At 38.6% G+C, this 27,908-nt stretch overlaps 1 protein-coding gene across 6 annotated transcripts; it reads left to right on the top strand.

The window, feature by feature from the left end:
* Positions 1-27,853, top strand: LOC135477406 (sterol O-acyltransferase 1-like). 6 transcript variants are annotated; one of them, XM_064757479.1, is made up of 16 exons: positions 1-106; positions 10,989-11,059; positions 11,599-11,729; positions 15,023-15,064; positions 18,872-18,937; positions 19,362-19,469; positions 19,998-20,179; positions 20,626-20,753; positions 21,457-21,532; positions 22,308-22,410; positions 22,656-22,852; positions 23,501-23,577; positions 24,195-24,293; positions 25,274-25,409; positions 26,404-26,546; positions 27,726-27,853. In XM_064757479.1, the coding sequence occupies exons 1-16, from the start codon at positions 31-33 to the stop codon at positions 27,789-27,791; spliced, it is 1,701 nt and encodes a 566-aa protein (XP_064613549.1). In that variant the 5' UTR covers positions 1-30; the 3' UTR covers positions 27,792-27,853. The 6 variants fall into 6 exon arrangements, with proteins under 6 accessions (XP_064613549.1, XP_064613550.1, XP_064613551.1 ...); XM_064757481.1 differs by lacking the exon at positions 1-106 and adding an exon at positions 2,333-2,369; XM_064757483.1 differs by lacking the exon at positions 1-106 and adding an exon at positions 6,347-6,500.
* The last annotated feature ends 55 nt before the right edge of the window (positions 27,854-27,908 follow it).

The raw sequence follows: 27,908 nt of genomic DNA, 5'->3' as shown, positions 1-27,908 counted from the left end.
AGTCAACTGCTTCCGTCACATGATCCGGATATGGCGAAGAAAATGGCGGAGGAAAACGCACACGGTTTACAAGAGTGTTTGGGAAATGGCGATATCAAACAACATGGTAAGTCTAAGGTTACAATTATACACTCCGTGCTCTCACATAAATATCCACCGACGTTGTTTATGTGATAAGTTGTCCAAGTTTCATCTGTATGCTTTGTAATGGGACTAGTTGTAGTACTAATGCTCCATTCGAATGACATTTGTATACAACAACAGCTGGCCAGCTGAGATTTAGATGTACTCCAGCGAGACTCGGTGACGTCATTGAAGGAGTGTCAGTATCGCGATAAAATACATTTTGGACAGCTGTTACGCACATTTTAACCCAGTTAAGTCTAAAAAGTGTCCCCATCTGTGCATGCACATGATGGACTGTGTTATTTTAGAATTATGAAAATCATCATATTTTTTACCAGTTTAACACTGATGGACATCTGTTAAAACTCGCCACAGATTTCTGAATGTGATTAAACTGATCTCAGTGAGGTCTGCACAGATGGCACCCAAACTTACCTGCACTAAAAAGTACAAGTTTTCTTTATGCCCTTCTGGGTTCTATTGAGAAGATTGAAGTGAATAATGAAGTTGAGGCATCAGTATGTAAATGTAAAACGTTTCACAAATAGCATAATCTTGATGGACTACTGTGCATGGTTTAAGAAAATGTCAAATAAAAGATAGTTCCAAAAATTCTGTTTAGTCCAGGAGTTCACTTAAATTAAAATTTAATGTCAACCTTCCATGTTCAGTTGTGATGTGTGATATACTTTAATTACGTGCAAATCCTGAATTTTAAAGTGTTGTAATTTGTTCTTCTTTGACTGCTATAAATGGATCAGGACAGCTGATTGAGAGAAGGTTGTTTTAGGTTTAGTAATTTAGGGCTGGTATTTTGGATTAATTACAATTGTCCATGTAAGTGATGTTTGTCTGGAGATTTGTATTGTTCTGGGTGAAGTGTGGTGAGAAAACCATGAGATCCTCTAGATTCAGTCTTGTTTACTCCAAACCTAAATGAGACAGGTGATGGTCATCATAACAATAAATTATTCTTATAATGGGTTGGGAAGGGTGGTGGTGTGGGGGGCTGTGGGCCTGGTTGGGGGGGGGGGGGGGGGGCGCAGTGATTATGAACCCCAGTTTAACATAATAGCAGTATATAACTTTAGATGTAAACTTTTCCTTGAGTTGCCTTTATGCCCTACTTCAGAAAGATTTTTTGAATCCCTTAAAGGTTATTAGAAGAAAGCCTCTCTTCTACAGTGTATGCTAGTGCGGATTCTCTAACTTGTAGTTGAGAAATAATTTGATATGCCATCTTCATGGGTGCTCAACCCCTAGTCAGGACCAAGCCCTTCGCAGGAGTGGTGGAGAACAGATTGCAGCTGTAATAAGCACTCCATTTACTTCTAGCTGGTCAAATCGACGGGGTAACATTTCCCCTTCCCACTGCCACACACGATTTTGTGATCGTAATCTCAGTGCTTCTGTGGCATAGCACCGGCCCGGATAGCACAGTTGGTAGAGCTACCGCTTCAGGACCGGTAGATCCAGGATCAATCCTTGATCCAGTCACACCTAAGAATTTAAAAGCGGAAGTTGTAACTTCCTCGCTTGGCGTTCAGCATGAAGAGGATAGTGCAACGACTGGTTGACCCCTATCAGTATAATGGCTCGGGCGGGGAGGCTTACTTGCCTTTGGTAAGTCATCTCAGTGAAGCAGCACTAAATAAAAGAGTGATGGAAATCCGTCCTGCAACAAGGAGGCACATTACATGTACATGCACCATAAGGATTCCTTCGTCGTCATATGGCTGAAAAATTGTCGCGTACGACGTTAAACCCCAAGCACTCACTCACTCACTCTGTGGCATAGCAGTTAGCCAGCACAGCACAGCACATTGACATCAGGACACCTCTCACTGGTGTGATCGCTGTGAATTGATCTTCCAGCAGCCTGAGGGTAGTTGTGGGTTTCCCCCCGGATCTGCCTAGTTTCCACCAACCATAACAGTGGCCACCATCGTATAAGTGAAATATTTTTGAGTATAGCGCAGACCTCGACATATAAGAGGTGATCGAACCGGGCGATCACCTGTCGATCTCCTAAATGTAAATTCAGGGGAACGAATTGCCGATCACCATGTAAACTCCAGGGGAAAGATAATTTTACGTGTTGGCAAGTACAATGTGTTCTCAGTAGGTCACAAATAGCTATATTTATTTCTCTTACAGGAAAATCCGCACAAACTTTATGCCGGTTTAAATAGAAGAACAACTGATCACCGATGTCGGTAAAATGAAAATTGCTGCTGGAGTCGGTGAGCGTAGGCTACATGTACTTATACGCAATGTGACCTATGATTGGCTCAGCAAAAATTGCGTGACCAATGAAATGTTTCGTTTCATAATCCCAAAATAAATGTTCACACCTCTGAGGAGTTGTAGGCGCACATTTTGAAAATGACTTCAAAACAGAATATCGGCTGTAATTTAATGATTAATATTTTAATTAACGCTATTACCACGTTAAAACCAATCAAAGTATATTGTTAAAATGAATACATATGTATGACAGTTCTCTGTATAAGTTTTCTTTCAAATATGATCAAACCTGATTCTTAAAATGAAGAAAACCTGTAGATTGTACATTGGGGCCCATTATCTTTACATGGCAACATGGATATATGTACCATGAAATACTGCCATTGAGTACTTTTCTGTAATCAGATTGTTAATTTAGTATGTGGGTTTGGGGTTCCCACACAACTATCTAGAGGGTGACGTCCCGTGGATTACAGAAAAGGCGTTCAAAAGAACGCACAGTACAAGGCTGCACAAAATGTGTAAGCTTGAGTTGATCGATTTATGGGATAGGGGTGATCAAAACTTTGATGTCCTCACTGAGAATTCAGGGAGAACGATTATCCGATACCCTAATTCGTCCTTATGTGGAGCCTTTTAGCGTAAAACTCCAATCAGATCAATACATATATATATACAAATAAATAAAGTGTCCATTTCTGATAAAACTTGTCTTTTCCCTATTACTTTTAAGTTACATGTATTAAATTGCCTAGTCGATAGTGTGGAATGTACAACTATATATGTTACAACCCTACTGACAAACCTCCATGGCTACACAAAGATGTTTATCGAGCAATCCATTCACTTGAACATAAAATACTAACCTACTTCAAGATCAAGCATGCGTCCTGTTTATTGGACAAGTGGTGAAGGCAAATGCAGGAAGTGTGGTTCAATCCTTACCTTGGATAATGGTTTTTGTGCATTCTCCATCTCACTGTTCACGCCTCTTTGCTTACAGTAAGAGGTCGATGACACTTTTGTGGCTGTTTGCATAGTCTGTTGTACATGTATGTTGAAGACTCTTCAGGGCCTCCGTGGCTCAGCCGGTTAGCACGCTAGCGCAGCGCAATGACCCAAGAGCCTCACCAATGAGTTCAAGTCCAGCTTCCTCTCCGGCCGTAAGTGGGAAGGTCTGTCAGCAACTTGCGGATGGTCGTGGGTTTCCCCCGGGCTCTGCCTGGTTTCCACCCACCATAATGCCGGCCGCCGTCATATAAGTGAAATATTCTTGAGTACGGCGTAAATCACCAATCAAATAAATAAATAAATTGAAGACTCTTCCACAAGTAGGCTGTGCATATCTGTATGTGACATGATAATGTTCATCATAACTTGTTGTTATAAATGGTCAGACTAGAGCACTGTGCACTGTGGTTTCCTCCACCTAATTCACATGTACATGTATGTAAGACTGGTTGCCATTGCATAAGTAGAACTTTCTTCAGAATGACAAACATCAATCAAATAAACAGATTAAATATACTATTAAAGTCCTCAACCTATTTCACACATGAAAGAGCAGCTTTCAGCGCAGTTTATGCACACTTACAATTTGATTTTGGAGACATTAGTTGGATTGGCTTCACAAGAGGTACACTTTTGTAAAAAAATATAGTAAAGAAAAATGTCTTCAGAATATGCTGGAATAAACACCTTGGAAACGTTGAAGAATTGCAGTATTTGAAGTCTGGAGTGTGAATGCCTGTAATGACTAATTTTACACATTCTCTTTATCAGAAAACACGTAAACGTAGATGGACTTACAAAGTTCTCCGCAGACCAGTCACCTTCTACCAATACATGATGTACTGTACACGTACATTTATCCTGCATCAGACAAAATACTCATTGGACAACAACGGTCATGTGGGGAATTCTCAAATCCTGCAGACAAAGTCAAATGTGTCTACTGAGTAGGTTATCTCCCTTTGATGTCCAACAATGGTCACATCGCTGAAGCCATTCACCTATACATCAGTCTCCTGCGCTGAACTGATGGGGCCTTTGCAGGATAAATTTGCTACATGGTGACTCGGTGATAGGATAAGCCAATATATGGTATCAATAATCCTCATATTTGCGTATCCTGTCACTGAGTTACTACGTATAAACTGATAGTACGCCGTCACGTATATAAGTACATCGTGTGAGAACATTTGTCAGTCAGTTGCTAAAGGAACTGTGGTTCCCTCCAATTATGAAACTGATGGCTGTCACGCGTAACATATGTATAGATCTATGCTAGTGAAAACTGCTGAATGACGATTAATCACACTATACCAGAGATTGTTGGCAAAACATTGATTCAATTAATTTATATGAATAAATGACAAATTCTGTGTAAAATCAAAATTCCCCCCCCCCCCCCTTTTTAACAGTATAAACTTTACAGACATGATTCTGACATATACTGAAAGGCACTAATTTGAGCTGTTCGTGGAAAATATGGAGAATTTGCCTTTATTTAGTGAGTATTGATTTTTTGGCCAAAAATCTCTGGTATATCCTACTTAACACAGCTAAAGGACACAAAACCCAAATCAACTAAAGATATAGCAGTCCTAATCTTCAGCCATATACATGTGTTTTTACTAAATACATTTATGGGCATTAATTTTGTCACAGTTCTGTAAACTGAGGTGACTAGAATTATGGTTACAGTTGAGTGTATAGGCTAAGCAGTTACAGTTAAGTGTATAGGCTATGTGATTACAGTTGAATGTATAGGCTATGCAGTTACAGTTGAATGTATAGGCTAAGCAGTTACAGTTAAATGTATAGGCTGTGCAGTTACAATTGAATGTGTAGGCTATGCAGTTACAGTTGAAAGTATAGCTATGCAGTTACAGTTGAATGCATAGGCTATGAAGTTACAGTTCTGTCCATTCATTAAAAGACCGCTGACGTAACAAACTTGAATCCAACTCTCCCTCGTACAGTAATTGTCTTGCATATTATACGAACGTAAAAATATGCTTTATTTTACGTTAAATTCATATATATCAAAGTACATTTGCACAAGTATAAGCAAGACATGTATGTATATGATGGACTTTAATATTTTTCATGTTTATTTATCTATTTATTTATTTGATTGGTGTTTTATGCCGTACTCAAGAATATTTCACTTATACGACAGCCAGCATTATGGTGGGAGGAAACCGGGCAGAACCCGGGGGAAACCCACAACCATCCGCTGGTTGCTTTTCATGTTTATTCTAAGAGTGGGGGACCTCTGTAGCTCAGTTGGTTAGCGCGCTAGTGCAGTGTAATGATCCAGGAGCCTCTCACCAATGCGGTCGCTGTGAGTTCAAGTCCAGCTCATGCTGGCTTCCTCTCCGGCAGTAGGTGGGAAGGTCTTGCAACTACCTGCGGATGGTCGTGGATTTTCCCACGGCTGTGCCGAGTTTCCTCCCACCATAATGCTGGCTGCTGTTGTATATGTGAAATATTCTTGAGTACGGCGTAAAACTCCAATCAAATATATTAACAAAATAAATATTCTGAGAGTGTGTCCTAATGTTTGGTTATACCGGACATACTTTTCTTGGATGCAGAGAAATTGAGGAAAGAAATGGTAGAATTTGAAGTGTGTTTTTCCTGTCCTAGATGGCCAGCTTGTACAACCTTAATTGAAACAGCACAAAGGTTGTTATTATTTGACCTGTGCCTTAAGGCCGGTACGTTTACATGTGTACATGTAGCTACATGTATGTGTACTTATGTTCTTGTATATGTACTTATATATGTATGTAAAACATGTATAAGGTACAAGTACATGTCTGTGGATTTCCAAAAAACTGGAAATCAAACTTGTATTGTTATCATCAGTTTTCAGTCTGCAGTTCTTCTTCTACATGTATCGGATTCTTAAATGCACTTGTGAGATTTGATATTACTTTATTAACAAAAAGAGTAAACACAGCTAGCCATATCTCAAGCCCTTGACACAAATTTATGCAGACTGTCTAGAATAATATTGACCTAACCTGTGGCATATCACTATAAACCTGAACTAGAAACCAGTGACAGTCTGCTAAGCCTGCGGGAAGCTACATTAAATAGAGCATCTGCCTTAACAGGTAAACATGTATTTTTTTTTTATCATCATGGGGCTGTTGTGATGGCAATGTCGTCTAAATATTATAGCGGGTTAAATATTGTGTAATTTCATGTGCATACATGTAATGGTTGTACGTGCAAGAGCGTTCATTTTGTGACCGTTTCTGTGACCGGATCACCGGGATTGGGGTTACCCGCATGTGTATCATATATAATACGGAACTGAGGTACAAGTCAGCGGACTAACCGCCAGGCCATTTCAGACTTGTCATGCTTGTACTGGTTCATGCTGAATGTCACCAGCTCGTATTCAGAAGCATCAGTCCATTGCGTAAGCATAGTTCGTAGGTAGAATTGAATATAGGGGCTGATAAATTTGAACACAATAAGCAGACAAGCTCTACAGCACTTGTACAAAATGTCAAAGGACCTTGGAGAGAGGCATACGCAATTACAATGTACCCATGTTCCATTGGTGGTCAGTTCCACTAAGTTTTCCTGTTCTTTTAGTGACATTTTTTAATAGTGAAAAGCAGTGATATACCTGCTGTATATATATGCACTAGCTAAACCAGAACTCATGATCAATACCATGACCATCTGTTGAAGGCATGGATAGGCCATAGACTAGCCTACATCGTATTGATCTTATTGATTTTTTGACCAGGTACATGTAGATGCGGATTATGCAATAGTGTGGAGGTGGGTTATTGATGTATAGACCTACTTTGGAATAAGTGTACAGACAGGGATAGGCCTCCTGTCGACAGTATGAAAAGAGCTGATTTGGACAACACATTATACAAAGACCAGGAGTAAGGTAATACAAATTATGTGTGGATGGTCGTGGATTTCCCACAGGTTCTGCCCGGTTTCCTCCCTCCATAGGGGTGGCCGCCATCGTATAAGTGAAATATTCTTGAGCATGGCGTAGAACACCATTCCAATAAATACAAGTTATATAGATGTACCTGTAGTACCTAGGCACTCATTTGGTGACTCTATTTTACCATGATCTAGCTATCTAGAGTGACGTCACAAAACCAAGGAGCTGTCCCGTAATATCAGTATTAAACAAAAACGCCTGATACTAAACCAAAGAGTGTAAATTCTGTTCCATGTTCAAAGAGCCGATGCTTCTTTAGTGTGCCACTCGATCAGGGTTATGTTTATGGACGCAAGTCTTGTGTTTTAGTGGTCCTGCTCATCCCCGTCCTGCATGTGTGTAAGCATTTGGCCTAGAGGGCTGTACCGACTTCAGGGTTTTTATAGAACATAGCAGGATCGTCTGATTCATAACAGACTCTTTCATTCAGATTTCTGGAAGATATTTTCGTAATGAATCTTTGCAAAGGAAAACTAATGCAGTCGCAATATTTTTCTTCTAGCAGTGACTCTCTTGAGGCAGTTCTCTTACCAGCTCACCTTCAGCTGTTTTCAATTCCCTGCCCATAAATGTGCGACCCAAAATGCATCAGTTTAACACTTAACTGCAAAATCCAATTTATTGCATCTACCTGTCTATCCACTTTAAGAAACTCCACTGATTGAGAGCTAATAGGATTTTTGATGTGATGGCCAATTATCAGGTGACATTTTCAGCACTAGCAATTGGCCAAGTTCATAAGGGCTTCTACAACATGACTACTAAGAATTGTCCATCAGTGCTATATCCCAAATGCTGAACTTCATCTTTTGGGCTTTCAAAACTTTTTTCTTTTACATATTTCTTGTGTGATAGCTGTGTCCGATATCATTTTGCTTTGTATATATAATGGAAGACGTCATGTTCACTTTAAATCTGCAATATATTTATCTGTAAGTGTACACACATTTTAAACGCAAGTGGTTGCTCGTAACTGGTGAAATACAGCTTTTTGACAGTGTCAGTTTACCTCAGAGTTTTATTATCACACTGTGTTTTAGTGCTTTAAATTAGAGAGTAGCAATTAGCTTTCTGCCTCTAGCAGCTTGTTTATTAGAGCAGAATTGGATAAATAAAAAATGTGAAAAAATAATACGCAGTGACGTTATGATATATGTAAGATGTCAGCAGTCTAGGACTACTCAATTGTTATGAATGTACTGTAATTTTCCTTATTTGGGGATACATGTTAGCAGTGCTGAAAGCTATTAATTATATTTTTCAACCTTTTTTTTTCTTCAGAAAAGTGGAGATATGAATGTGTTGTTCATTAAACATGTTAGATAGGTTAACAATGTGAGAAAAGAGAAAATGTGTATATATGTTACAATTACAGGCGCATTGGTTAATAACAGCAGAACAGTGTGGCTGCAAAGTACAGGACTATGTGTTGCTTAAGGCCAAATTTGCCTACTAGGAACAAGGCTTTTCTTTGCACTTTTATATTAGGATACATCCGGTTTCTTTTCAAAGTGTCTTTGCTGTGATATTCCAGTGAGGCAGCACTATAAATCTGTGGGCATTGAAACAGGCTTGCTACTTGTACATGGACACACTGTTGTGGTAGGACTGAAATAGTGTTGAGAGTGTTGCTTATATTACCCCCCCCCCCCCCCCGCAAAAAAAAAAACACACACACACACACACAAATTGTGTACATGTGTTGAGCTATTTTAATTGTTCACCTGTACATGTAGAATAACAGCTGTTAGTACATTCAAAACCCTGTTTTGTGATGTAAATTCAGATCTTGTTTTTAAACCAAATGAGGTTTATTGTCTCTGTTCAGCGCACTCTTGAGTTAGCCCCCTACAATTACATCTGTTACCTGATGAAGCGAGTCACTTAACCACTGGCGTGGGAGAGTAGATAAACATGGGACAGTTTTAATGTCACCACTCTATTTATACATGTATGAACAGTTGGTGTAAAACCAAAACTTGGATACATGTACTTTTGCATCCAGGTAATTTTTTGAAACGTTACAATAATATATATAATTTCAGGAGACTGTGATACTACTGATGTTATTAATGAAGCTGGTCTTTAATAATTTGACTTTGATACTGTTTTACCGATTGAAGCCCTTGACTGTGAGTTGGATACTTCGCTTACTATTGGTTGTTGTTATTGTCAGTCCTGTTGTGTATGCTGAAACAGGAACTTTTTAAAGAAAGGAATATTAGTATTATGTGGTTTGATTGGTGAAATGAGTTTCTGTAAATTGTTTGTTTTTTTTTGTGCGTGTGTGTGGCCTTCCACAAAATCTTGTGACAAAGTGTGTTGGATAGTCAGTTTTTCTTTCATTCATTATCAGGTGTTTTTAGTTAGTTTTCTTTTTTGTTGTGAATGTCCTTTGGTTCAAAGAAGATCATTGTCGCATTGAGATACATATCAAGGTTTGAATTCTCTGGGAGGGCCTCCATGGCTGAATTGGTTAGTGTGAAAGTGCAGCACAACAACCCTGGAGCCTCTCACCAATGTGGTGGCTGTGAGTTCAAGTCCAGTTCATGCTGGCTTCCTCTCTGGTTGTACATTGCAAGGCCTACCAGCAGTGTGCTGATGGTCGTGGGATTCCTCGGGGCCCTGCTCTGTGCCCTCTCATCATAATGCTCGCCGCCGTGTTATGAGTGAAATATTCTTGAGTAAGGCGTAAAACACCAATCAAATAAATAAAACCTGCTGGCTTATCAGTCATTGAATGTACAAAGTTACAATAGACATTTTGGAGGCTTTGTTTTCACGCCCTATGTTGTGTGTGAGCACGAGAATCGAAAATATTATTTAAGCATTGCTTTCTACAGGTGTAAACGACACATGAGCATTTAGGGTTAAAAAATTTACATCCGTGCACAGATGTGTTTAGCATGATGTGACAGTCTGCCCAGATGTGCCCTGGTCATTGACATGTGCGACGAAATCTACTTACATGCACATTTGTAAACACACAGATGGGGGGGTAACTTTCAGAGAGAAATCCTCTCAGCCTCAAAGTAAAGGAAGAAAAAGAACTGGCACAAAACTCAGCAGATTGTTAATTGTTAATTGTGTTAGAAGACTAAATCTTGCGGATGTAAAACATACATGCCCCTTATCTCCATGAAGAATTAGAATAATTAAATGACCAGGAACTATGAGGAGTCCTCGTGACTTTTTACTGTGCCAGAAAAGCGGATGGGCTTTATAATGTCAGGTGTCTCCTGCGCATTAACTAGCAGACTAACACCTCTGCCAGCAGGACATTGCATACTGCATATGCATGAATGTCCACGGCAGTTTATCTGGTGCATGCACTGTGTTTAAAGTTGTTGAGGATCTCCGATACACTAACAGGTGAGGTACGTGTACTGCGACTTGCACATATATGCATGTATGTTTGTTGTGGTAGGTGGTTTTTGTTTCTGGCCTAGTACACATGTACCTACACATGTAGGCATAAAACCTCTCAGTTTTAACAGTGTCCAGTCGCTAATTTCTCTTTGGTGCTTTTGAAAATCGATTTTTTTTTTTCTGAGATGTTCCATCAATTTGATTGATGAGTCATTCATGTCATTCAGTCGATCTTCTTTTTTTTGTTTTTCAGGAGTGGCCAGCCCAGTACAGAACAGAGCAATGAAGGAGGTGAACCTTCAGCGAATAAGAGATCAAGCTCAGGTAAGGTACATGTACATGGAACTTGGGCAAACACGCTGCCTGTGTCTTTATTTATTTATTTATTTATTTGATTGGTGTTTTACGCCGCACTCAAGAATATTTCACTTATACAACGGCGGCCGGCATTATGGTGGGTGGAAACTGGGCAGAGCCCGTGGGAAAGCCACGACCATCCACAGGTTGCTGCCAGACCTTCCCACGTACAACCGGACAGGAAGCCAGCATGAGCTGGACTTGAACTCAGAGCTACCGCACTGGTGAGAAACTCCTGGGTCATTACACTGCAGTTAAGTCCAGCTCATACTGGCTTCCTCTCTGGTGGTTTGTGGGAAGGTCTGCCAGCAATCTTTGGATAATCATGGGTTTCCCCTGGGGATATACACGTTGCCCAAATGACCGTTGTTGTCCAAAGAGAGTTCAGTGGAGTACTTATTTTGTCTGATGCAGAATAAACATCTAAATGTGCATATACTTGACAATACAGGCAATTTATTGTTAAGAGTTTTCAGTAACAGCGTTGGTTATTTCATTTTCATCAGGCACTTCAAGGGGAATTGGTGAACAAATTGAACTCGGAACTGAATGAGTTGTTTGACACCTTCATCACAGAAGTGGAGCAGATAGAACAGAATGGTCTGGCAGGCAATTGGCAGAAGTCCTCCAGTATGAGGTACAAATATGTTGATTTGTGTCAGCCTTTTTTTATTGGTAATGTGTCTAGTAATACAAATATTGCGTACCTCATTGGCTCAGATTGGTTGAAATGCTGGCTCTCAGTGAACACCAGGTCCTTGACCCATGAGTTTGTATGTTTGAATCCAGATATCATTGTTTCAGTAGCAACTTAATGTCAAGACGTTTGTTATCCTGTTAATGTACTTATGCCGTGCCAAACCAAAGATGCACTTTCAAAAGCAACTAAAGGCTTTAAAGATGATACTTTTGATGCCAGTGCTTACGTTTTTCTGAAAAGACTCCAATCAAATTTCACAAAAAGCTCTCCAGTCGTCCTATAAAGCTTAATAAGGTGGATCAGTCAATCAGAGTAAAGCCCAATGTGTGACTTTAAACAAGCTTAACTTTTGAGTGAGATATGTTATCCAAAAGGCACATGTGGGGTGGTTTCATTCATGACTCCATCCACAAGGCACATGTAGGGTGGGTTCATACATGACTCCATCCGCAAGGCACATGTAGAATGGGTTCATACATGACTCCATCCACAAGGTACATGTAGGATGGGTTCATACATGACTCCATCCAAAAGGCACATGTAGGATGGGTTCATACCTGACTCCATCCACAAGGCACATGTAGGATGGGTGCATACATGACTCCATCCACAGGGCACATGTAGGATGGGTTCATATGTGACTCCATCCACAAGGCACATGTAGGATGGGTTCATACCTGACTCCATCCACAGGGCACATGTAGGATGGGTTCATATGTGACTCCATCCACAAGGCACATGTAGGGTGGGTTCATACATGACTCCATCCACAAGGCACATGTAGGGTGGGTTCATACATGACTCCATCCACAAGGCACATGTAGGATGGGTTCATACATGACTCCATCGACAAGGTACATGTAGGGTGGGTTCATACATGACTTTTTCCACAAGGCACATGTAGGGTGGGTTCATACATGACTCCATCCACAAGGCACATGTAGAATGGGTGCATACATGACTCCATCCACAAGGCACATGTAGGATGGGTGCATACATGACTCCATCCATAAGGCACATGTAGGATGGGTGCATACATGACTCCATCGACAAGGCACATGTAGGATGGGTTCATACATGACTCCATCCAAAAGGCACATGTACATGTAGTGGGGGTCATTCCAAGCCTGTTGCTTTCGGGGACAGTAGAATCTGGGTCAATCCTGGGTCGGATCACATCTAAGACCTTAAAAGAGGAAGTTGTAACTTCCTCGCTAGGTGTTAAGGGGATGGTGCAACGACTGGTTGACCTGTATCAGTATAAAGGCTCAGGTGGGGCGGCTGTTCATGTGGCCCAGGTTCCACATTTTCGAGGCTGTTTGTGGAGTATTTCGGTCATTCCAGACCGTTTACCTTCCATGAATTTTGCATGCATGTTAGGAGCGTGCATGTACATTTGTAAGATTAATTACACTGTTAATCACTATTAATTTCCCAGGGCATGCCACTAAAAGTAGCTCTTCAAAACCAGTTTTCAAAAATTTACAGCTTACATGCGTTTAGACATGAAAATGGCTTTAGATACCAGGTGCATGTGCATGTATTAAGATGAACGTTGTATTTAAGAATGGCAAATGCATGAACGTCAATATGTGGATATATTCACAGAAGATGTCCACAAAACACAAGATTTCTTTCACAGGAGAAGACCTCTAAAAATCAAAGTAGGCATCACTAAGTAGATTGCTTAAACTTACGCATAAATATACTTTAATTAATTTTCTTAGATTTTTGTGAAAAGAGTTAAAAGTGCTCGAACATTTGGGTTCTGTGGTGAGCTTTATGGACCATACTATCAGACAATGTCAGAGGCTAGGAACTGTGATGTCACAAGAAGTTTATCCAACTGTAATCACGACAATGAGTGTTGAAATGAATCTTTTTACCCATGAGTGAAAGATTACTGAAATAATGTTCCCAAAAATTACTTCCTTCTGGTGAACATGAGGAAAAAAGGTGATGTGCCGTCAGAGTTCTTCACTACTGTCAGTATGTTTCATAAAGTCACCATAGTTTACAAGTATTTTAATGCCTTTCAACACTCTCAAAAAGGTCTGGAAAAATGAATGAAAGTATTTTTACGCATAGTTTTCATTTGTCTGTATAATGAAGCTGACTCTGTATATTAGCTTTCTTTTACTTTAATACTCAGTTTGAAGGCAGGTTGCATTTTTTACCCGTGTGCCTACATTAACCAAATGATATTGTGAACATGCATGTTCAAAAGTTTGTCCATGATCCATCAGCAGAAGACTTCAAAATCAGTCCATGTATTTGTGGAACTTTAATGTAAATCTCTTTTCTATGCAGAAATATCGGGAAAGTAAACGTCTTTTCTATCCTGAATTAGTGGGAAAGTAAATGTGTTCAGTTTATATTTTTTCTGCCCCGACTTTCAGATTATGGTTAAGGCAAAAGGCATTTCACGCACTGTCTTCGGTTACATTTGGTTCTTTGTAAAACCCTTTAATATGAACATACACGAACATATACATTCCCCAAAACAACACACTAGGGAAAATACATTGTACTGTATATGTGTGCAGCCCTCGTGATTGTTGACAGATGTACAGTATTGTTAGGAGCTGCAGAGCTCATGTGAACTTATTAAATACTCTATTTGATCGAAAATGTTGGCCATGATTTCATCATTTTGCCCGATTCTGAGAGTTCTGTTGATCTGAGAATTGAGATTTGTGGTTTAATGGCCTGAAAGATAAGATGATGTCCTACTAGAAAAAAAGAAAACGTACTTTAATGCGTGTAAGTGCTAAAAGTAATGTTTTGTGAATTTTTTTTTCGCTCTGAAAAAAGTTAAAAATTGCACTTTTAGGAGATAGATTTTTATGTCAAATACAGGAAATCAAGTACATGTATGTTCCCCTGAGGGAATATTGATTTGCTAAGTACTGTTTGTTTGTTTAAATGTAACGTTATTGATCAGTACAGAGTCATGAGTGTTGCTATTGGCTGAAGCATACGTCCATGACAGTGTAGGTAGACAGAAAAAAATATCCAAGATAGGAGGCTATCTTCCTCACCTGCTCAGCCAATACAATAGCTGATTCAAGGCAGATTGACCAATCAAAAGCCTAAACTTCTCTCCGAATTGTGGTAAAAATATGATTTAATATTGGTTTAAAAATTGTTTATGTGTGCCTAATTAAATGTATGATTGCCGTTTTTAACATTAATCTTATTTCTTTTAACATTGCTTTCTTTCCTGACAGCACATATGCAAATCACAAGCATTTTAAAAATGAGAAAGAATGGTAGAGTATATATTTGGATCCCTGGGGTAACTGTGCTTTCTTTTACTACATGTACTCTAAAGGGCTTTTCACCTGTTTGTTTTATACTAACACATGCTATCCAAGCACCTTTAACTCTCAGTTTGACTGGTGTTGGTAGGGTTTGGCTCTGTTAGCAAATACATTGGAATTAAGTAAATTGAAGTGGGAGAGTTTGAATCCTGTCCTGTCCTGTTATGTCATATGACCTGTCAGAACTGTTAGGCAACTATTTTTGATTGATTGATTTTTTTTTTTGGGTGGGGGGGGGGGGGTAAACAAGGGTGCCTGAAAAACAAAAGGGTTTCACAAAGTTATTTTGAGTAGCCTACTGACGATCAAGCAAATGGTTGTGGGTTTTCCCTCAGGGCCTGTGGGGCCCACTGTAATTCTGGATGCCATTTTGTAAGCGAAATAGTGCTGAGTGTGGCGTGAAAAAAACAAAACAAATAAATTTCGAGATGGATAAATGATGGAAGATGAGGGAGTCGTTGTGGCTCTGGAACAAGACTAGACTTTTAACAAATCACACACGTATTATATTTATTTTTTTACCAGTGATAAAAGAGTTAAGTGTCAAGACTGTTATTGTAATGAATGATTTGCTACATGTAGCCTTGCCGTTAATAGGCTGATGGCGTAATGGCTTCCTCTTAACACGTGAAAGAATCAGATAAAAATGGGTAGTGAAGAAAAGAAATAAAATACAAAGATGGGAAATGTTAACAACTATGATATACAAGTACATGTGCACTGTAGTTGTGTCCTTGATTACACGGATACACGGATCCATTTATTTCAAAATTCAGAATACATGTCATATATGCGAAGTTGACGTAGTGCTGTCTCCCTTTTTTTTTTATCAACATGCATGTACATGTATACAAAGGTTGGGGCTGGAAAGCAAAATTGTCTTTAAAGGTGAACTTATCGACGCAAATTTGTGCAGGTGTTGATGGAGTACAGATCCTGCTTTAAAAGCTTGGCCTGCTGGGTAAAGAAGAGACAAATGTGACACCTGCTGATCTGCCTCCCCAGTTCTCTGATCCCTCACACCTGCTTGCCATTAATAGTTATACCCTCCATATATCAAAAACGATGTCTTTTTTTTTCATGAAAATCTGCGGTTTCATTTATGTTCAGGCTTCTGTAGACGCCGTATTGAGTACTTGGACGTGTTTTCTCTTGGGATCTGGGATTTGCCATATCGTCCCATCAGCTTACTGTCAATCATCTAAAACACAGAATGGCGGAGAATATCATTTCTCGCTGGTGATATTTCCATGAAATCATCGCGACTGAAATGCGATACATACACTAACGTGTACCTATGTGAGTGGTGGCCAGTCTGTTGAATACTTCATCTACACATACATGCACGTGTATAGGCAATACTTACACGTGCTTAGTTGAAAGTTAGATATACATTTAAGTGAATATCAGGATTTCTGTCCTGTGTAAAAGTGTTATTTCAGCTGTCAGATGTCACATTTGTTATTACCTTTTGATACTTCACACCCAGATGCCATGATGCCAAAAAAAGAAATATTAATTTTTGCTTTGTGATGTTCCAGCCTGAGCTGAGTGCAACAACGACATATTACTAGTTAGGTGAACTTAACCTTCATACAAGTAGGTCACTCAAGAAGAGAGGATATCATGTTTGACTTTGCCCTATATATATATATATATATATAAAAAACATATATATATATATATATATATATATATATATACAAGTCTCAGAAGGCCTACAGCTAAAAGCATTCAACACACATGTGAAACTGTTCAGGTACACAAAATCATGTAGTCTGAACATGAATAATGAATAAAGTATTGCACAGTGAAGGTTGAATAACATGGTGGAAATGATAGCTCACTTGACCTGTAGGTTATCATTTTCACCTTTCATTCAAATAACATTTGCAGTATTTAACCTTCACTGGTTTTAATATCCCCTATATCATGTAAATAAAATGCAGGTAGAGGGTTAATGTTAATTTTGAGTGATCTAGCTTTACTCCCATATTGGCTGTACCTGGCCAGAATCCCTCTTTGTGTTTATTTTCACTGACTAACCATTTGTGACAAAGCCACAAGTTATGTTTTGTTAAACATGATTATCAGGGGTAATAAAAAAAAAAATAGATTACTGCATTACTGTTTGACCTAAAAGTTCACCAATGATTGAGTTTTGTTTGTTTATTTTTTAGCTTGCCTGTACAAAGTACAATCATAGCTTGTACAATCATAGCTTGTACAATGCCCCCAGTGTCATAAAACTTACTGACTGTATTGTGACGGGGCGTGGCGTACATGCAAAGTACAATGTACAACATACAGAATAAACATGAAGTGTTTTAGTGGATTGTGTATTAGAACCAGTGTTAACAAATCTACGGTATTTTTTTTTTTCCTCTCCAGTGCCCTCTTCGTACAATGGTGGTTTAGCCATGTGCTAAACATTGTCTGTCAGTCCATGCTCTATACCCATTGTCCTTCCATCACTCCAATGTTGACAATCTGCAGGTTGTCCACAAACGATGGGAGCAAAATGAATATTAGTCTGGATCTTTATACATATTTTAATCTTTTTAGATATTTTAACAAATATAGCTTTAGTAGGAAGCATAACAAATTGAACTAGCTTACACAATATTTGTAGACATTTTTTTTAAATAACAGAATGTTCCACATTTATTGGTTTCCATGTGAAATGTTCCACAGTCATTAGTTTCCTTGTGAAATGTTCAACATTTATTAGTTTCCTTGTGAAATGTTCCACATTTATTAGTTTCCTTGTGAAATGTTCCACATTTATTAGTTTCCTTGTGAAATGTTTCACATTTATTAATTTCCTTGTGAGATGTTTCACATTTATTAGTTTCCTTGTGAAACATTTGCATATCACCAAAACTATAGTGTCAGATGTCAAGGACCATGGATTCCTGTGTGGATTGCTCGTACCACATTAGCTTCCTGACAGTGTAAGCTATCATGGATACATCCACATGTGCCGTCTAATTTGTAGGTCGAAGTTCATGGTGGAATTATTCTACATGTGGCACAGTCATGCCCTCAAAACTGCAGGTCCCTAAGTGGAGCCATCTTTTAATCAAATTGCCTGCTTTTCTTTTGATCTCATCAGCCATGGGGCTTTGGTTTTTGCAGCTTTATTTGGATGAAATATAAACGCTGAGCAGCACAGAATTTTTGTTTCTTGCACCATTAACATTTTGGGGGGCATTTGTTGGCATAGCATTGCATTTTGGTTTGCTTTAATATTGCAACTACTCTCTAAGAAAAATAAAAAAAAGTGGATGCCTTTAACTGCTTTCCATGCCATTTTAAATTTATTCTAGGACTCCAGACTTTACCTTTTCCGCTGCTTTCTTTAACTACAAGTTTTCAAATTTGGTTTTAAATGTAAGGTCATAATTTAAAATGATAATCTTGGTAATATGTTATTCACGCATTGATATTTAGTACTAGAAATATTTTGTTTCACCTTCCCATCATAATGTACATTGTTAAACCTTAGATCAGAGACGTAAATAATTCAAAAGTTGTACTTGTATATGTCCTTAAATGGTTGCTCATTTCTTTTTTTCCTTGCATGATATTGAAATTGCATTGGGTCTTGGACTAACCAAACATTCTGGGAGTATTGGTAGTGTTGGTAGCACTATATTTATGTGTGGTATGGGTATTTAATTAATTAAGTGTTTTAATTACATTATAAATATTCATGTCTTTTTTTTTCTTTTTTTCTTTTTTTTGCTTTTACAGTAAACAGAAGATTAAAGAAGGCCATTTGCCAGATAAAGTTTATGTCACACGAAGATCTGTCTTAACGTGAGTCCACAGAAATGATTTTGTCTTTATATTCATTAGTTTATTTATTTATTTGATCGATGCTCTATCTCTTGGAATATTTGACTTATATAGTGGTGACCACCATTATGGTGAGAGGTCCCACCAATGCGGTGGTGGTGAGTTTAAATCCAGCCCATGCTGACTTCCTTTCTGGCTGTATGTGGGAAGGTCCACCAGCAACCTGTGGGTTTCCTGCGGGTTGTGCCCGGATTCATCTCAACACCCTCATACAAGTGAAATGTTTTTGAGTACAGCGTAAAACAGCAATCAAATAAAGTTGAATTATTCACTCTGTACTCGATCAAAAACAGATAAATACAGCTTCATTTTCTGTGGAGATTCTCTTGTGACCCAGTAATCAGAGACAGTCAAATGATTTTAATGTCTGCCTTTTCTGTTCCAGGGAGTTATTGGAAATCAACCACATCAGAACAATCTATCACATCTTTGTCGCCATTCTCATAGTGTTCAGCCTCAACACTGTAGTTTATGACATCATTGAAAAAGGAAGGTAAGCTTCAGTTTTTTGATAGCTTTGTTGAAAAGTCCAGGAGTTGTGTATCTAGAAGATTTGAATTTAAAATCACTTAGGAGCAAGTAAACCATTCTACTGAGGCTCATTCTTTTGTAAAATGAAATTATATAATTAAATAAATAAATAAATAAATAAATAAATAAAATAAATTATATAATTAAGGAAATAAACATTGAGGTTAATAAATTATAATAGCTTTTTATTTGATTGAGGGTCCAGGCCTTTAGATTACAGTTTGGCTAAGACAGATGAAGTGGTGTCGAAAATAAATGCGCCCAGAATGACGTCAGACACTTACAAATTAAGACAGTTGAATGATTTGATAAACTGAACTAACAAGTGTTCTAAACATGGTTTCAAAACTGTTGAAAATATTCAAGAATATTCCAGTTCAAAAGTAGGAACTAAAATGAATTAAATATATGTACACAGATATTTAAAAAAAAAATGTAGGTGGAATTGTTGCAAAAGGATTTACAGAAAAGTTTTTTTTTTCCCTTGCAGTGAAACTGGATCTTACAGCCTGTCATTGTCTCGTATTGGCCTTAGTTTTGATCTCATATCCTGGGCGTTTGGGCAGTACCCTAAGGTGATGGCTCTGTGGGTAGTGATGCATCTTACCACGTTGCTGTTGGTCTACCCACTCTTTTATTTCTGGTCCACAAGAAGAAAGCCAGGCAGAGTCCGTAAGTGCTGTGTATACATAACACCAAAATCTGTACACATTATCTGTAGCGTATCTAATAGCCAGACTGACAGTTCCCAGAGGTGGGTCTTTAGCCTGGAAGAGACCATATAAAACTGCTGTACATAAAGCCAAAGTCTATACACAAATTATCTGTAGCTTATCTAATAGCCAGACGCTGGCTTCCTCTCCAGCCATACGTGAGAAGGTCTGCCAGCAACCTGCGGATGGTCGTGGGTTTCCTCCCACCATAATGCTGGCCGCCGTCGCATAAGTGAAATATTCTTGAGTGCGGCGTAAAACACCAATTAAATAAATACATAAATGTTATGGTCAGAAAATTTGGACTATATATACTGCTATATGTACTTCAGCGTGTTATATACTACGGTTTCCATTAAGAAGCTGTAGCTTACCTCATGTGTGTGTGTATGTGTGTGTCTGTAGGTGTGCAGGACTACATTTGGCTGTCTGCGTTTGTCATCTATCAAGTAGCATTCCTGGTGTTACCTGTGACATTTGTGTTTGAGAACCACCTACCACCAGCATCAGCCGTTATTGTGGTCACGGAGCAGGTAAACTTCCTATGTCCTTGTATACAACTATGTAGGGTTTCTTTGAAGAATTTGATGTCTGTCACGTTAGAGATGTTGCTTTCTGTAATAAGTAGAAGGATGTGTGCGCAGATAGTTTTAGGGGAGTCACACTAACCACCGCGGCCACAAAGGCCCTAGTCGATGTATTCTTGGGGAAAAATCTGACCAGTGTCCGCAGTGTCATATGATCAGGTGTTATCTACTGAATAATAAGGAAGGCATGTCCAACCTTAGATTCTCCCATGTACACAAATAAAAGAAGAGAAAACATAGTTGTGCCCCTTTATTTGTATTGCTGAGTTAATGCAGGCTTTCCAATACCTTTAGAAGTCAATATCATTGGAAAGTTTAACTTGGATAGGTTACAACACTTTTAAATTTATACAGATCCTATTTAGCTGTTACGAATTAAGGTGAGGTATTATGACAAGTTATGTGGCGTGTGGTAGGGATTGTGGGGGTGGGAGCGAGTTGTATGTTAGGTCTTACGTTTAGGTTTAGTTCTTAGTACATATTCTTCTGAAACATGGTTTTAAGATGTACACATATTAATTCTGTGGTCTTGTATGAATTATTTAAAATGTTTTTCAGGAAATAGTTGGAAGACCACGTCATTGTGCTACATGTATTTTAAATACCTTCCACATTTCTACATGTATGGTCTCCCTTACTTCTGTTGTAGCTTCGCCTGGTGATGAAGGTCCATGCTTTCGTACGAGAAAACATACCAAAGGCACTTCGCTATAAACACGGCAAAGGTACATGAACTAAGACTTATGTTCTTATAAAGCAGATTTTCTTGACGGATCTCTTCCACAAACTGTGTAAATCACATGTCTCCAGACCTAGTTAAAAAATGGAGAGAGTGAGAGAGAGGGGGGGGGCCCTGGCCAAGTGGTTAAACTAAAGGCACTAGCCTTTGAGTCTCTGGGAAGGTAAGGCGCAGGCTCCAACCCAATCTTCAACTTCGAATTTGTACATTACCACACTGTCACAGCCTGTGAGACCTTGGTGCCAGTGAGCTGAAGACAGCTTGTTTCCCACCAATGTGGTGTGTATATCCCTGTGTCATTTGGGGAAGTTTGTCAGTTACTTGCCAAAGGTCAGTAGTTTACATCAAGCACTTCAATTTCCTCCACTATCGTTGAACAGAAAAATGCTTAGTACAGGGCATCAAATAACAATCAAATAAATAAATATTTCCAAACAAAATATAGGGAGAGTTCAGAAAAATATGTTGTCTGCTGACTATTTGGTGAAATGAGGTTGACAATTAAGGGGAAATAATTCATTGCCTTTTGGCGCTGTTTTTGAGTTTGAATAGAACTGTAGCTTTTGAGGATCGGTACTGGGGAGACATTGAGAACTAAAATAAAGCCTACAGGTTTCTGTTGATTTTGTGATTTGACAGGGTATGGGTCTTTTGTTAATCTTACGGATATACATATTGACGGACGAAACTTCTATTTTAAGGTGATTCTGAAGTAGTGCTTAATCCCTTGTGTGTGTGTTTTTTTTTTTTTGTTTTAACAGATGAAGATAATGCTGAAAACAAAGATGGACCATGTCCAGATTTCTCCAAATATTTATATTTTTTGTTTGCCCCATGTCTTGTATATAGAGATTCTTATCCAAGGTAAGCTTTGCTTTATGTATATATTTTCACACCAGTTGTATTCTCACAGATATGGTTAACATTGCCGGGGTTCCTGTTTTCTTTTGCTTTTTGATGCTAAGACACAATAGCTTTTCATGCTTCTGTACATTTCTCATGGTTGTTTTTATGTAGACTGAAACAAGAAATAAATGTTTAAGAGCATTTTATGTTTTGTTTAATTTCATTATAATTATTACTATTATTATTATTATTATTGTTTTCAGGACAAAAACGATTCGTTGGAATTATGTGGTGTCCAATTTTGCTCAGGTGCTAGCCTGTCTATTTTACACGTATTATATTTTTGAGAGATTTATTGTTCCGGTGTTTCGGAACTTCAATGAGGATCATGTGACCCCGAAGCGCATGTTGCTGTCCGTGTTCGGCTGTATGCTGCCGGGAACACTCTGCCTGTTTATAGGTGAATGTTTACTCTACTCTGCACCTCCCCACATTAGGAAGTCCCAAGGACATAGTTTATTCAATAGGCTCCTTGCCAGCTACATGTACTACTCCCATACTATAGTAATGTTGGATATTTATAATTTTGACATGGTAAATGAGCTAAAATTTTGCCCCCTCCCTAAAACAACAAAGTGTTATAAAATGTTATTGTTAGCACTGACGTTATCTCTGAAACAAACCTCAAAACACATGTGAACCTCAGAATTGGGCAAAATGTACAACTTAGGCAAGTGCACACTTTAAGGTCAGTTCATGTACATGTAGGCCTTACTTGTAATCAGAAGCAAAAATGACATAGGTTTCAAGCAATAGGATTTGTAATGAAATTTCAGTTTGAAGGGACATAACTCTGTTTTTAAAAGGTATATGTGTGTGGACCTTGCCATCAAGTTTGTTGTTCGTTTATTTTCTATTTAAGTCTTTGTCATTGTCAAAATATCTGATAAGACAATTGACATGTCCTGAATAGATGGTTTGCAGCGGTAGCCATCTGTGAGGTAATTTGTGTATATTGCTGCTTGTATGCTTTTACCAGCCATCTAATGTATGAATTTAGCAGCTTGTAGGGCAAACAAATAACCTCTTGTGTTACATTTTCTTTCAGCTTTTTTTGCAATATTACACTCCTGGTTGAATGCATTTTCTGAAATGTTGCGTTTTGGAGACAGACTCTTTTATAAGGTAAGAACTATAATTACGAAATATTGATACTGATTTTCCCTCTCTTTGTCCACTGAGGTTTTACTCAAAACTTTTTCAACAATAATCAGTCCATGCATGTACCTATATTTTAGCTCAGACGAGACATAGCCTGTCTCTCACATCAGCCAGTAAGCAACGATTCTATACTGTACATCCTTTTAAGTACTGAACATTTTTACAGTCATAGTTCAACAGCTACATTTTGTAAATCCTCCGGTCATAGGTAATTTTATGTTTAGTACATAAAAGGGGCCTCCACGGCCTAGTTAGCATGCTAGTGCAGCACAATGACTCGGGAGCATCTCACGAATGCGGTTGCTGAGAATTCAAAACCAGTTCAGGTTTGCTTCCTCTCCAGTCGTTTGTGGGAAGGTCTACCATTAATCTCTGCACAGTCGTGGGTTTCCCCTTTGATCTGCCCGCTCTACTCATACCATAATGCTGGCCGCTATCGTATAAGCGAAATATTCTTGAGTATGGGATAAAACTCCAATCAGATAAATAAATAAATATTCATTATTTAAATACCTGATCATCATGTTGTCTTTCCACAACCAGTTTCTAATTGAACTTCATTCTTTTCTGGGTTATTACAGGATTGGTGGAATTCAACCACTTTTGCAAACTATTACCGAACCTGGAATGTTGTGGTCCATGATTGGCTGTACAGCTACATCTACAAAGATTTTTATTACGTGAGTTGTGCATAGCTGTTTCTTGTAATGTGTTGTTGTTGAATGACATTGTCTGTCAGTACAAAAACATTTTGGCCATACCACTAAATCTACTAAACCATTCCACTGAAGAGATATAAAATTTGGTGAATTTTTTGAAAAATCTTTATCAGCAGGGCAGAAACCGATTGAAAACAAGCCACATACATGTAACTTCAAAATTTATATGGGCCATTTTTTGATATATATGATTTTTATGTTACAACTGTATTTGAAGAACAGGTTCACTTGAGAAATAGGCCAGTCCTGTACGTTTTAGCTATTACCACCAAATCTGATTGGCATTGCTTCTTACACGATAGGCTTAGCTAGTTTTCAAAAACGTTTATGGTACATGGTGAAGGCGAAGAGGCTAGAGCATCCATCATTCTCAGACCTGTTTCACAAACCTTTCATAGCCACCTAAAGTCTGTTAGTTGTGTGAATGTCACTTAGACTAAATGGCAAATCTGGCTGCCCTGCCCGTTTTCGTTGTGCTCCCGCCACAATTCTGGCCGCTGCCGTCAGGGCCATCCTGACTTACTTTTGTTCTGGAAAACGGTTGGCCGCCCAAACTAATCAAGTTGTAATAAAGCCAACATACAAATTAAACAAAAATATGAGGGTTTACCAATAAAAAGTTAAGTTTTCATATAAATGTTTGTTTAAAAGCTCAGATTGAAGAGCTCTTAGAAAGCCCCATTTTGAGTTGCACTTTTAAAATTTCTTTATGCACAGTCACAATGTCACCATTAAAGTTTAGAATCAGAACCTTTTATGTTTTTCTGGGTATGTCATTTACTAAAGAATGGCAAAAATAAAATAAAAAATCAATTAATCAATCAATCAAAATAACAAAATCAACCTGACGGCCATCATGTAAGTAAAGTGTTTTTGAGCACGGCCTTAAACATTAGTAAATCAATTAATCAATCAGTAGTAGTTTTGTTTTGTCTTGTCAGTTGTTTGGACCACGGTACCGAGCCTTGGCCATGGGCATGGTCTTCTTCATCTCAGCGGTCTTCCACGAGTTCATCCTGTCCGTGTCCATGGGCTTCTTTTACCCAGTCCTGTATGTGATGTTTGCTGGTGCAGGATGTAAGTACACGCTTTCTATTTCGCGCCAAGTGTTTGTAGATCTGATTGGTACATAGAGTAATAATATTAAAAAAGATTGACAGCACAGAGAGTAGAACGAGAGCAGTGACGATAGTGTAGCAGATTGTCCCACGTAAACGGTGAAATACGGCCCTTTGTCACTTTACCTGAGTTAGGGTTTTATTCTGACTGTTCATGTAAATAGTTAAATAGGAGCAAATTACCTGCCCCCTAGCACCGTGGAAGAACTAGGTAAAAAAAAATGATCTGATGTTACAATGTAATTGGAATTTATTACATGTCACTGGTCTCGAATTACCCAAAATAGTGTGCTGTCATTACGTTTAACAGAATCAGTCAAAGTAAAGATCTTACTGGAGATTGAATTTGTAATTATGGCTAGGTCAGAAGAGCCCATCTTAAATTTCACAGTGTAACGTCTCTGGCTTTCATTGCCAATGGGACCTTGATATGATCAGTACTAATGAAGCCCTTGAGGCCGTTGGCACAGCCTAATGTTCAATGAAGAGCAACCGTTCTCCACCGACAGGGTGTGCAAGTATGTTCGTCACATTTGAGAAAGTTCATCAGTAACTTGGTCAGTGGTTTGTACTCAGCATTCCAGTTTCCTTCATTGTTAATACTAACATGACTGTGGCCATTCATTATGTAGGGAACTGTGCTTGGCGAAACCCATGACCTTGCTTGCAGATTATCCCACATAGGGCCAGACAGCTTGATTTGGTTCAAAAAAGAGAGAAAAAAAATTGGGTATGGAGTTACTCAACAGTCCAATAAATGAATAAATAAATCATTTTCACATATGCATCATAATGTGACTTGAACTAGTGTTGCCATACTTCAAAGGGACATCACTTTGCTATTGTTAGTAATGCTGTAGTGGTACCATAGAGTACACTTTACACAATATACACTACCTTTATACATTACAATGCAACACTGTGCATAACATTTGGTACTTCTTTCTTTGCAGTTGGTTTTATTTTCCTGACAGACAAAGGTGTTAGTCGCAGTTGGAACGTCTTTCTGTGGGTAGCGCTGTTTATTGGGGACGGGGTGCTGATGTGTACATACAGCATGGAGTGGTACGCCAGACGCACCTGTCCCGTCGTCAATGTGAGTCTGAAGTATCATGTGCCCTTACATGAAGGCCAGTCAGCTGACACTAGTATCAACGTCAAGTTCATGTTGTCTTGTAATGGCCAGTGAATAGACTACTCTAGGATCAATTCCAAGTTCATGGCTAATTTATTTATTTATTTATTTGAATGGTGTTTTACGCCGTACTCAAGAATCTTTCATTTATATGACAGCGACCAGCATTATGGTGGAAGGAAACTGAGTTGATGGCTAATGTAAATGCCAGTAAATAGTCTAGTATCAGAGCCAAGCTCTTGACTAACATAAGGTAATCGACGGAGTAATTAGTTGAAAGACTTTTTACTTCATTGTAGGAAAATGAGAATCATGCAGTTTTGTGCATATTCTTTATGTTGACAAATGTCAAAACTGCCAGACTTTGAACAGCACTGATATTCAGATATCGCAATCTTAGACATGCTAAAGTCCCTCTCAGGGCCCCTTTCTGGGTCAGATGGATTAGGCACTTTGCAGAGACCATTAAACCCTTGACCATTTAGGCCGTGTGTTCGAATCCAGAGTTTGCTATAAGACAGGAAGTTTGTCAGTAGTTCACTCAGGACACTTTGGTTTCCCCGAACATGAAAGCTCACTTCCATCAAACATATTAAGTAAAAATATGTATGTAGAAGCCACTCCCCCCCCCACCCTCGCCACCCCCACAAAATAATAATAACACCTTGTAATTGCATCATTTGGTTAGATTATTTTCATTGTCTGACATTATTAAGTGACAATCTATGTTTCCAGTTTCTGACTTTAGAAAACAACCAGTCTTTTTCAATTTCTGGCTTGCAACCAATCTTTTCATTTTCGGGTGTTAAACAACAACCAGTCTTTTCTGTTTCGGGTGTTAAACAACAACCAGTCTTTTCAGTTTCTGGTGTTAAACAACAGCCTGTCTTTTCAGTTTCCAGTGTTAAACAACTACCAGTCTTTTCTGCTTCTGGCGTTAAACAACAAACAGTCTTTTCAGTTTCCGGTGTTAAACAACAACCAGTCTTTTCAGTTTTTGGCATTGAAACATCAGTCAGCCTTCTAGTTCTTGTCACTGAAACAACAATCTTTTCAGTCCTTTCAGTTTTTGGCATTGTAACATTCAACCTGTCTTTTCAATTTCTGCCATTAAATAACAATCATTCTTTTAAATTTCAGGAACCGTTTTGGGATTTCATCATTCCACGTTCATGGACATGCGATTTCACTGCAATCAAATCATAACCTTTACTCCATTCAGAAATTCATATATATGTAATTAAAAAAGTCACACATATAAAACAGTGTCACAAAAAGAACACAAGGTTCTGGGCAGTCCAAATGGGATGTAAGCCACTGGTC

Source organism: Liolophura sinensis, chromosome 11 (assembly GCF_032854445.1).
Source record: "Liolophura sinensis isolate JHLJ2023 chromosome 11, CUHK_Ljap_v2, whole genome shotgun sequence".
In the NCBI taxonomy this organism is placed as follows: domain Eukaryota; kingdom Metazoa; phylum Mollusca; class Polyplacophora; order Chitonida; family Chitonidae; genus Liolophura; species Liolophura sinensis.
This window is presented reverse-complemented; position numbering and strand designations above follow the sequence as displayed.